Source organism: Pecten maximus, chromosome 5 (genome assembly GCF_902652985.1).
Source record: "Pecten maximus chromosome 5, xPecMax1.1, whole genome shotgun sequence".
NCBI lineage: Eukaryota > Metazoa > Mollusca > Bivalvia > Pectinida > Pectinidae > Pecten > Pecten maximus.
The window spans coordinates 33337968-33351063 of NC_047019.1; the positions used below are offsets into that span (position 1 = coordinate 33337968).

At 34.5% G+C, this 13096-nt stretch overlaps 1 protein-coding gene and 1 long non-coding RNA gene across 2 annotated transcripts; both read left to right on the forward strand.

The window, feature by feature from the left end:
• Positions 1-5401: 5401 nt before the first annotated feature.
• On the forward strand, positions 5402-6421 carry LOC117327838. The gene is made up of 3 exons (XR_004532737.1): positions 5402-5513; positions 5800-5859; positions 6370-6421. It is a non-coding gene; the product is annotated as an uncharacterized LOC117327838 (long non-coding RNA).
• A 3525-nt stretch (positions 6422-9946) lies between these two features.
• LOC117327839 lies at positions 9947-12787 on the forward strand (the record flags this gene model as incomplete). Its single annotated transcript, XM_033885043.1, is given in 4 exon segments — positions 9947-10427; positions 11207-11333; positions 11975-12093; positions 12583-12787. Coding segments are annotated over 4 exon segments (562 nt in total), but the record flags the coding sequence as incomplete, so codon positions are not given.
• Positions 12788-13096: the final 309 nt, after the last annotated feature.

The following is a 13096-nucleotide window of genomic DNA, read 5'->3' on the forward strand; positions in this document are numbered from 1 at the left end:
TGATGTGTCCATTAGTAGGGGTGAGTTTATATAACATTAACATTCAAGACATTTTTCGTGCTGCCCACATGACAGGATTTTTGCTGTCAGTGTTCAATTTCATATGATTTACAGAGATGCTGTTCAAGCCTGACTTGGTGACGATCCACCTACCCATTTGTTCCAGAGTTGTGGCCAAATTTAACTTGAAAATTTTAGTAATATGATATGACTGGCTGCATGACATTGTAGAGCCTTCGTCTAACACACGTGGAAATATTTTTAAGGGTTTTTCACATAAAAAAAGTACTTCTCTTTGGTTGTTGGTGGGAGCATTCGTAATTTCGTATCATACTGACACATCTAGTTTTAATTTCAGATAATGGTAAAGCTATGGCCACTGAAATTCCAGGACACAAGAGAAAGAGTAAGAAATGAGCATCTTATTCTTATTTAATTCATGTACATAATTTAATTAATTTTTCTAATTTATAACAAAAACTAACATGAGCAGTATTGTTCGAGTAGCTACATAATTCTGACACTTGAATTCACCAAATGAAGTTACCTTTCACTGACATTTTTTTATGCATAGTACGTTATTACTGAATTGGCTACATATGGATCAGTATGTTTTCCTTTCTTAGTTTCTTTACCTTGAAGAGCCAAAAACTAGCTGAAAGTTTTTGTCTTATTTGGTAAAATATCAAGGTGAGCGATACAGGCCCTCTGGGCCTCTTGTTATTTTGTTGTAATCGTTCAACGTTTATGCTTAAATTTTCAAGACAGTGCTTTTGCATTACCAGGTTCCACAACTTCGAGTGTCGTGTCCAAAAAGCCAATACAAACTGAAGCCGGCACTGGAGGTAAGAAATATAAGTGATAATGATGCTTCAAATAATTGTGTCCAGGAGGCCAAGTAAACCCTACCAGCACATTTGTTTAAGGTGTTCTTTACAAGGATGAACTTACAATCAATAGGAAAAGAAAACAGATCAGTCAATAGATCCTATAAAGAATTTTCAGTTGTGGGTGCCAAGATTCCTCTCTCATCACGTTTTTTGTGTCACTTTTTAACTGTTGCTTGAATCAGTATTTAATACTGACTCGAGCAACTTCTCTTCACTTTATTAATGATAGTCTTGGAGAGTAGGGCCCAGAACTGTTTGTTTACATGTAAAACGTTTATGCTTAAATTTTCAAGACAGTGTTTTTTCATTACCAGGTTCCACAACTTCGAGTGTCGTGTCCAAAAAGCCACTACAGACCGGAGCCAGCACTGGAGGTAAGAAATATAAGTGATTTTTTTAAATGATGCTTTAAATGATTGTGTCCAGGAGGCCAAGTAAACCCCACCTGCACATTTGTTTAGGGTGTTCTTTACCACAAAGATAAAATTACATTAGGAGAAAAGATCAGTCATACATTATAGATCCTATAAAGAATTTTCAATTGTGGGTGCCAAGATTTCTCTGGCATCTCGTTTTTGTCTCGCTTTTAAACCATTGCTTGAATCAGTATTATGATTGATGAAACAAATTCTGTTCTCTTTATTCCAACGATAGTTTTGGAGGGTAGGGCTCAGAAGGATCTAGCAGAAGGTCTTCTGAAGAAGAGAACAGTGATGGTTCCAGATACCCACAAAGAGTAAGCATTCAAATAAGTGTCACAGTTTATAAGGAATTCATAAAAAAAATTACAATTAACAATACAGCAATCAACAATCCTATCTTGAGCCTTTTCACAGACATCAAAATTTAAAAAAAAAAAAAAAAGAGAGAGAAAAAAAAAGTGTCGCTGCGATGTTTCAGCCTTGTTGCACATGTGTTAAAATCTGGGCGGTGGTATAGAACAGCATGTCAGACATTGAAAAAAAGGACAGGTTTTGATATGCCTGTCAATTGTAAATTAAGTATTACTGTGGTATGGTGCTGTCCGCCGTCCAATGAAAACTTCTTGTTTGTCAGGTGATCCAGTTTTCAACCGATCTCTTAAACTTAGGCTTTATAATCATAAATTAATAATGTGTTCAGTTGTATTTTCCTAAGCGACATTTTATTCAATAACTTTTGCTTTAGTTTAAAATTGCCCTTTGTTTTATTTCAGTCTTATTGCAAAAGTTAATCCCCAGTTTTTTTAGTATTTAATCTTACCTGGAGATCCTAGTTTTAAACTGATCTCGACCATTGATTAATTTGTCAGTTGCTGACAGCTTCAACTGACCGATGCTCGAGTAACTTGATTAATCGGAACACCACTAGGACACAACTGTTACTAGTTGTCTTTTCTTAATTAGCAGTTTAAATTTTTAGTGGCATATAGTAGGAAATGTCTCAATGTCCAAATGTCTCAATGTCCAAAAAAGTAATAAACAATAAACTTGTGTTTGTTTCAGCTGTATATCGAGCAAGGAATTCAGAGAGCTTCGAGATGAAGTACGGCGCCTACGAAAAAAACTCAACACTATTGCGCCTGATATGCAGTTGGTAGGAACCACACCCAGCTCACCACTGGCTTCACCCTTGCCAAGAACAACCATATCTCCCCCAGTAACACCGAAGACAACCTCGCCTCCACTACCAACTTCACCTCCACCAAGCTCGCCACTGTGTAGCGAACCTAAGCCTATGGCTGACGGTAATCTTTGGAATTATTCAACCTTCACACCCAGGCAGTATTGAAGGACTCCATAGGTCATTTTAACAAGCTATATGATGCTGTCAAAACCTTGTTGCTCAAACTGTTCCCAGAACCATACATTGTGTCACACAGTGTGTCAGGAAAGGCTTCTAACAGCAAGTTGGTGGCAAAGCCATCATTTGACAGCCGTCTGTATGGAGTCATGGTGGCAGTTTTAAAGTCAAAATTTGGAGTGACTACCAAAGAAATTACAGACAAGGTCCACTCTGTACAGAAGTGCATACAAAGAAAATAACAATTTACAGAACATGGATATTTTTTCTGTAAAATTTAATTTTTACCATATTTTTGACTTTTTTTGGAAACAAAACCTGCTTGTTATTTTTTGGTGGTGGTGGTGGTGGTGGTGGGGGGGGGGGGGGGGGGGGGGGGGGGGTGTAAAGTTCTGAAGGGGTTCCAAGTCAATGAATATAATAGTATGATCATTTGACTGTTGAACATATTTCAATTTTTTTCAGAATTGTCCCGTATTTTGGATTTTTATAACCAGTTCTAAGTTTGATGAGATTTCTTTTGGGGTAGGCTCAAATTAACATATATCTACTGTGTAAATTAAATGCAGTAATTTGTCAAAGATTTTATAATATTAAATAATAAACTGTACATAAGTTTCTAAATTTTCAGTGTGAGTATATTGCTATGCCTTGTAATACTGTCGGTAATTAGATTTACATTTAATGATGGCAAAAGTGGAGTTGAAAGGTATATTTTTGCAGATACAGCATATTCTGTTTAACATTTTTCTAGTCTCAAGGTGTCTGAGTGTAAGTTTTTCCCTCTCTTTTGTCCAGTCTTTGGCATATGATGGACATTTAAAGTGATTTGGTATTCCAACCTGTTAATAATAGGTTGTGTTTTTAGATGACAATAAAATAGATTTTCAACTTATTTTGTATTGAATGGCTTCTTGTTATAACCCTTGTAATATATCAAAACTACCGACTCAGGCGAGTTATTATCCCATAGATTTTTTTTCTTATTTCTGTAGATGTTTTATTTCATGCAAGTATTAAGGATTTGCTGGTAATTATTACATGTATGTGACCATGGTCATAGTTCATGGTCAACCATGTTAGATTAGATGATGGTCAATTTTGAAGGTGAACCATTTTAGTTTATGGTAGACCATGGTATATCATGGACTACCATGGCCTTTACAGTGGTCGACCATGTTTTGTTAAATTATAGCATCACAGTTTTGGACCATGGTTGTTTCTTGACCATGGTTAACCATGCTTGCTGACCATGGTTGACCATGTTCACTTTTGACCATGGTCTAATACCGTGATGCCAATTAACAAAACATGGTCGACCATGGTTCTGTGACCATGAACTACCATGGTTTTCTTTGGAAGTCCATGGTTATTGGCAGTCTGTTTCGTCTGGGTAACATTGTAAAAAAAACTAAACTATGCTATATATCTATGTATGTGACAACAGCAAAAGTCTATGCTATATATCTATGTATGTGACAACAGCAAAAGTGTAAAATTAGGAAGAGAAATGGGTCTCAGAAGTTGCTGGATATCATCAAAAATATCAGACTTGAAATTAAAGATTTTGGAGACTTCATTGGAAAAAACAAACGTTACACAATATTAGAAATGGTGAGGTTTGAATGTCGGCCCCATGTGTATTTATATATAAGAGAGAAAACAGTATAAGCTGAAAGATAAACGTACTAGTAATGGCTCCGAGGTTTAAAAGCTTTCATTATCTGTATGACATCTTTGAATAATGGTAATCTTTTAAACAGGTGGAAGTAGTACTAGTACTGGTGCAAAGGAAAGAGTACCGGAAAAAGCTTGTAGTTCTAGATCGGCTTCAATTTGTCCAAGTGTTGGTAGGTTTATATATTTAAGAAATTTGATGTAACATTTGTTATGCATGCCACTATATTTATCATCACAATTAAGTTTTGTGATTATTAGTCAGTCAAAGTTGACTTGTGTCAAAACTATTATAAGGCCCAGAACATTTTGAAACTATGCATGCTTATCATGATTTGCAGACCATCAACCGAACCATACATGTCTTTAGCAAAGGTATAAATTTATGAACTTGAATAACAATTCAACAGTCAAAAGTGCTACTTAACTGTGGTAAATATGGAACCATGAGGAAATCTGTTGCAAATTGCATTTTTAACACCTATTTTTATTTGGAAATAAGTTTAAAGTAGGAAAAAAACAAGTCTGAGGTAACTTTGTATATTAGCCCATCCATTGGCAGTTTAATAAGTCCAGCTACAATATGTATTAAAGGAAGATGTGTGTTGGCGTACCGTGTCTACTCATTAATAAACTGTTTTTATTTTGAAATCAACTTCAGATCAACTCCAGTTTCAAGCTCAGCAGCTTATGACAGAGAAGCTTTTGAAGAAATCACGAGTCGGGTAAGAAATAATGGCTGAAGGTAAACTTGCAGTGATATATCGTTATTTAATTTTGAAAAAGTTAATAAAATAATTATAAACATGCTAATTTTCCATAAATGAAGTGTATCTATCTACAGTTTCCTTATTAAAATGATGAAACTTTATTAACTTCTTTTTGTTTCATGTAGGATTGATTGCTTTTCATTTAGGATAGAAAATCATGTCAAAATAAGATAATGTTACTTAAATATATAATTATGTCTATGAATTATATCATGATACTGGTATGGAAAATGACCTTAAGTAGTAATTACTAAAAATGTCAATTTCATTGATATAGCTTGCAGGAAGTTGAAAAACCTTCAGAACCAGATGAACCTCAATTAAATATAAGGAAGAGGCCATCGACACTGCCAACCATGGATTTAGCTGAAGATGTGATTGCAGAAAATCATGAGTAAGTATTTTCAAGTATTGAAATGTAATATGATGTGGATATTTTTGGAGAAATCAAAGTAAGAAATTTATGTTCACATGTAACAATTCAATGCTTATATATTATGACAATTGTGTAATCAACCATTTGTTAGTGTGATCTCAACTTCAGAAAACCTTAAAAAATAGAATAGTTGTCAATTTACTGTTTTTGTCCAGCCATGATGTGTGATCTACTCTCATTACAGAAGATAATTATAAACCATTGGAATTAAAGTAATGATAGCATTTCATAATTTCTCTTTAAGGAAGAGGCCACGAACACCAACTGTACCTACAGAAGAATATGTTTCCCAATCTCTCACAAGGTAGGCACACTGTGTGATGATCCTTGTACAAGGATCAATTTTCGAATTTATTGTTACCATTGGTAACTGCAGTGTACACAATGTATATATATATAATTTGATAGTAATAGTTTATGTGATCACATTGATATCTACAATTGAAAGATAATGTACCACTAGCAATCATTTTATATATATCAAAGATTTATAATAGAAAAAAAATACAATATAAAAATCCTTCCTGATTTTTTGTTACTTGCTTTAGGATGCCAATACTTTATGAAAGTTCATTAGGGAATCTAACATTATAATGTTTTGGTTAATGTTCTCTTAATGTTTCATCAATCATTTACTATCATAGTATACACTATCTTTCGATGACAATTGTTTCTTGAAATACCTTGCTTCCTTTATATTTATTAACAAGAATAGGATATGGTATTCTCAGAGTTATGCTGGTGATGCTAAAGTTGATTTAAATGTACTGACAGGAATCTAAGTAGTTTCAGATCTGCTAATTCAATCTTTTAGGTTCATTTCTGGTCCAGAGAAAGGAGAAGAAAGTGACCCCAAGAAAGAAGAGTAATTTTTTTTATTATATCTTATTTATTTATTTTTGTCATAAGCCAGTTTGCAAAGATGAGATTGAGCCAGTGATAAAAGTGGCTGGTATATTTTGGAGAAAAAAGTAACACAATGCACCTTAAAGATAATAACTTCTTTTCTTTAATCAACAAACAAGCAAAAATGTAACATATATATATATTAATTAAATGCAGGTATCATTTGGAAAAGATGAATTGTAAGAGATAACAGAAAATATAAATATGAATTTTCTATTGCCATATTTGAATAATTTTTATTAATGTATTTCTCCACAGGAATGCATATGTAACTCGGAAGGAATTTTCTGATTTATTGGAAAAATTCCAAAAACTAAAACAACGAATGAGGGACTTAGAAAAAACGAAGAAAGTGGTCCCACCTGCAGCAGTAAAAGACCTTTCGGTGTCCTCTCCACAGACTCCTCAAATGTCTGGAGAACAGTCTCAGCAACAAACCCAGCAACAGTACCAGGGAGAAGAGGTTGCTGTACATGTGCTAGGGCTGTATAATGGAAAGACAACTGAGGAACTGGAGGACTCTGTGTGCCACAGTGACAAAGTGTTGGACTGTGTGCACACTTTGCTAACACAGTTGTACACTGTAGACTACATCTATAGTCACAGTGTAAGTGGCCAGGCGTCGAACAAATCTACCATGCCTAAACCAAAGTTTGATGGCCGCCTTTATGAAGCTATGGTGGCAATTTTGAAAAAAAAAATTCCCAAGTTTCCAAACCGGAAATAACACAGAAAGTGCAATGTGTGCAAAAAAAGTACTTGCTGAAAAAAAACAAATCGTAGCGAAAACACATCATATATCAATGCTTTAAGTTACTTTTCAAGTTTTGTAACCAAAAATAATCGATTTTTTTAAGTTTTAATTTTAGTTACACTATTCAAAAGATTGTAAGCCTTCGGTAATTTTGGTCTATGGCATTGTTAGTAAGTGAAAATATTTATCCCAAAAATAACATAATTTAACATGTTAGTTTCTGGCTTATGATGCAAAAGCTTGAAAATTTGTTGCGGTATTTAAGAATTTTAGTACAGATTTACTTTGGAATAAGCACTTTTCATGTTTCATGCAAAACTGCAGGAAAATTCTTATAGAACTTTTAATTCTAGAGATTGCCGACTTGAAAAGCACCTGTAAAGCAATGAGTTTGTTTTGAGATCTTCTTGGTTCAGTATAGTATCATGCCTATTGTTTTTAAGGAAACATTTATCATGTATAAAGTCTTTTTTCAGGCATTGACAAATATCATCATATAAGAATTGCTAGGATTGATATGTCATTATTTGTGTTTTAAGCAAAACTATGTCATGAGTATACAGTCAAACCTGCCTTAGCGACCACCTGAATTAAACGACTTCCTTTCATATGCGACCGTATTTTTTCCTCCCAACGTTATTTACTATACTAATGACCTGAATTAAGCGACTACCTGTCAGACGCGACTAACGACCATCATTTCCGTGTCCCAAATGCTGAAAAGCGACTTTTTTCAGCGACTTTCCGAGTTTTAAAACGGAAGTAGAAGTCATAATCAAGAAGAAACCGGACGAACTTGTCTGCTTTCAAAGATTAAAAAATACTTCAGAAATGCATAAAATGTCTTATTCTGTCTCAAAAAATGTACTGTATTTATTATCTTTGCCCTGATAACACCCCAAAACGAACGAAACTGTACTTTACTTTTAAAGAATGAAAGGAGATGGGATATGGCGAAAAAACGTCCTCGCCATTCAGACGATTTTCACGAAATTTTGATAGAAAAAATACAAACATTTGCTTGGGAAGTATGAAAAAGTGAGTGAATAAACAGTCAACTTACTGTTTAACTGAAATTTATGTTCTTTTTGAGACATTAGGACAGATATTTGCCAGTTAAAAACGTCTCCATCGTTATGAAGGAAATGCAGTTACGTGACTAATAATCCGGATGGAAGTCCGGACCAGGAATTCAGGAATACCAAAAAATTTTTTTTTTTTTTTTTTATTGTAAATGTATCCGGCACTGGAAGTAATCAAATTAGCCATTCAAACTTTTTGATTATTTTTTATATTAAAAAAAAATTATTATTGTAATATGCTAAAAGAATTTAAATAGACCCTATATATATTATTGAAAATAAAAGAAAATGAATCAAATTTATAAAAATAAATATTGTACTACATATGTAGAAATGGGGATATTTTTATATATTGTCCATTATTATAAGCATTTTATTTCATTAAGTGAATAGTGATTTTTCTTCTTTTTTTTTCTTCTTTTTTTCTTTCGTTTTCCTCAAGAGGTCTCTTACAGATTTGATTATATTCACAATCTTAATTGATGACTGAGGTAATTCCTTTTCATATATGTACTAATACTTGTAGCTGATAGATTTTACATATGTGGCAGAATAATTATGAACTTTCCTTTTCGGGTAATTTTCTTTGAACCTGGATTAAGAGACCACCTGTCATATGTGACCTTTTTTATTGACTCCCTTGGAAGGTCACATATGACAGGTTTGACTGTATATATTCTGTGATAAATATGTGTTACAACCACAAAAGTGGGAAATATTGGCATTGCAAATTTAAAGCAGTTGGTAGACAACTCATTATTTTTCAAAATAATCAATGATTCATTTAATGCCTTTCTCTTTTGAGACACTTCAATATAAGATTTCACTTAAATGGTGTAAACAATTGGTAAAGATTCTCGACAATATTAATCATTGTTCATTATTGATATTTTTTGAAATCTGAAAACTTGATTCCCTTTAACTTGTTTTTGAAATGTTGATTGAACAAAGGATATATATATAGGTACAGAAAAATAAAATGAGTAGTGGTTAGACTTCCTTAACCCTTACCACGCTTATCACGGCATATGCCGTGCTCACAAAACTGTCCCGTACTGCTAATCACGGCATATGCCGTTTGTTTGTAGCCTCTAGAATGTACCACCTGTAACAGATACTCGGAACACATCTGGATTTATCTCTATCTAATAAAGCATGAATCTGAGTCTAATTTGCGTTTGTTATTTATGGGGGGTTTAAGTAAAACTTTCAAGATAATAACTGATAACAGAGCCGGTGATGAGTGAGCACACTGTCGCTGCAAAACATGGCGGACTCTTCGGACATGTTGGAAGGTTAGGCTGATAAATTTGATGATATTATGAATATGATAATAAACTCTGATAGAGAATCTGAGGAATTTGAAGGGTTTGATCCCCTCGATGTTGTTAATGCACATTTGGGGGAAGATCGGCAGGTTGAAATGGTCCAATCTGCAAAGAATCGAGACCTTGTCGAGGATAACGAGATGGGGTGGGAGAGGGAAGATCACGTACCGATAACAGCCCCTATCTAGTCATGAATCATAAACATGTGATATACAATGGTTGTGTAAATAAGTTCATTATAGAAGATTGAATGAAGTGACCAACTGACTTGTGATAAAATACACAAAAAACAAGGCAATGTACAAGCGTTTATTTCAATGATCGATCGAGGCCAGTTATCTACCGTAGTCTGGGATATAGGTGGCAGCACAGGCTAAGCCGGTCCTGTATCGGAACCCCTCTATTGATAGCCTCCGGACTTACCCATCGTCATACGCCATTGTGACGACTGAACCGTGAGCGTAAAGTGTAAACAAAGTCACGATAATTAATATTAAAACAGATTTATTATAGAGAATATAACCTAGGTGTGTGTGTGTGAGGGGGTTGGAGGGTGTAACCATTAACCAATGGTCTCCGATCCCTCCCATATGGATACATATGGAACGGCCCTTGGGATATTGTGGTATTGGGGGGACTTTTATTTACATTTCATGTTTTTAATTTATTTTGCAGTCTTGAAAACTACAAAATGCGATCAAGGGGGTTGGATGAAGCTGATAAAGGGCTCCTTGGTGACGACTTGACTGAACTGGAACAGTACTTACTTGATAGTCAGGAACTCATCAAAATCCGAGGCAAGGTAAGATTATAGATCGCCTCTTTGAAGAGAGAGAGTCAGTGTTGGTTTAGGTTATGGTGTTAAAAGGCTTCGGTACATTTCTCTTTCTAACATACCATGTTGTGTTATTCCCCTCTGAAACCGTTGTTTATTTGAGCGTACTGTTAAAGTGTTTGTTTATATATATATCGTATAATACACACGTGGGTTTATACATCTACACGATTTGATTGGCTGCGAAAGTAAACTTTGACTTGATACCATGGCGTCACAATTGGCCTTGACTTCAGCAAGTGTTTTGATTGCCTGAGAAGTTGACCTCTGACCTGACGTCATGTCATCACGATTTTCCACGTTTTATGGTTCCATCAACAAATTGTTTGTTGGGGCAACTAATTATAATCACGCAAAATGGTATGGTAGAAACAGATCACACAACTTTCGTTTATTGGATATGGTATTTCTTCACTCTCGTTAGTTATTTTTTGAAAACTTTGGAAAAATAACTAACTCAAGTGAAAGAAATACCATATCCAACAAACACTCATTGTGTAAGCTCTATTTCTACTACACCTCCCTGTGTTGTTCTATTTTTAAACCATTATATAATGCTGATCATATGGACAAAAATGCGGTACAACCAACGCATATAATAACACATAATTCTGGTATATTTTATGCATGCTGTAAAGTGCCTTGAGTATTTTTTTAAAAACAACGATAACAAGAAAAATTTCTTTGAATTGTTTTTTACTGAAAATAAACTGCTTTTAATTTATAAATATGAAACTATTTTACAGAATGGAAAAATGGTCCCCATCCTTGTTCCTGAAGACGCACAGAAACCAATGGAGTTTATTACGTCGACAGCGGTCAGACGGGCAGTTGGTGTGAAAACCTGGAATACATTTGTATTTGGAAACACGGGTAAGATACTGGGATTTATATAATTTGACAACACAAAAACAAATCTTTCAAGATCGGTAGTAAAAATGTGGACACATTGACAGTATTGTTCATTTTTGTAGTAATATCGAGATGAAATTTTTGTAACAATAAAGATTGACTCCATCTTGGATTTTTTACTGGAAATGTTTGTGATGTAGAACTTGGTGCACATGGCACGTTTATAAGAAGTACACGAGTCAAACTGATAAGATATAAGTGACATGACCCTAAAAAAGTATGTTGGGTAGGTAGGGATTTTTTAAAATATTTTTATATAATTTAGTAAGGATACAAAAATGTCACAATACATAAAGGACAGAAATTGCATAAAATACATTATAAATGCAGTTAGGTTATGATTTGTGTGTTTACTCTCATAATTCTGCCTTCCAAACACCTTTTGGAATAGCAGAATCGGTTAGGTCAAGATTTTTTTTAGACGCCAATAAAAGTTGAGGGCTGGAGGTAAAATTGAAGAAGGGTCAGGAGACCCTAAACATGAACAGATTTCTTTTGGCCTTATTGTTTATAGATGGAGTGTACAGCGCATCCCTGTTGCCTGGGACAGAACTAGTTTTGAGGTATATGAATTGATTGCAATAATTATTGGTATATTCCAGGTGAGGGTGTGATAAGGGCTTATGATTCCCTCAAAGAAATGTGTGCAGAATTGAATCTTGGAGCTCCCGAGCGTATCACATCCGTGTCCATGAGAAAATACATTGCTACATTAAGCCAAGTAAGTCGAGCTGTTAATCATGGTTCATACAGACATAAAAAGTCCTTGCATTTGAGTATATATGTAGATGTGCAGGAGTGTTTTTATTTTTTGATACAGGTCAATTTGGGGGTAAAAATTTAAAATAAAAACAAGGATTTTTGAGAACCAAGAGATTATATTTCGTTTTAGATAAGTTTGTCTTCCCCTCTAGCCAACATATTCTAGTATACATGGACACAAGTTCTATTGTTGTAGGGTGAGAACAATAGGTACTAATTGCAGGTCTATAGTCTTGTTTTGGGAAAGTGACAGATTTATGTTTAGATGAAATAGCTGTAACGTCGGCAAAAGTTGTGAAGTATAAATAATGTTGGAATACAATATCATGCATGTATTTTGTAAATGTGTTGGTTGCTTTATTATTTTCTGGGTCCAACAGGGAGTTTGAGGGACTTTTATGTAACAGTTTATGTTACTATGAGATCTTGTTATTTATTTTTTTTCTAGGTGATTGATATGAAAGATCATGAACTAGAGTGGCTATGCAGTCATTTAGGACATACTTCCGAAATCCACAAGTTGCACTATCGCTCCACAAGTGGGTTTATTGAAAGGGTGAACATTGGGAAGCTCATGGTCCTTCAGGACCTGAACATCGCCGGACACTTCAAAGGACAACGACTACAGGATATCGACATTGAAGACATATCAGGTATAACATATTAGAATAAATTACCGGTGCTCTACTATTTAGTACATAACATGATAATTTCTAGGCATTTGATCAGATAATTGCCCATGGTCTATTTGATGTAATTCCCTTTCTACGGGGCATGTAGTCCCTCGCTATACTATGTATAGTCTCCCAGAAAAGTGCATACGACATAAGAATAGGTAAGGGTATTTTTGGGATTTTTTGTCGTTCATCATTTCGACATTTACAGTTCCCAGGAATTTGGAAACTCTCCGTCTGTCTGTCACCCAACATTCCTAATCTGCACTTTTTTATTTAAATAATTTG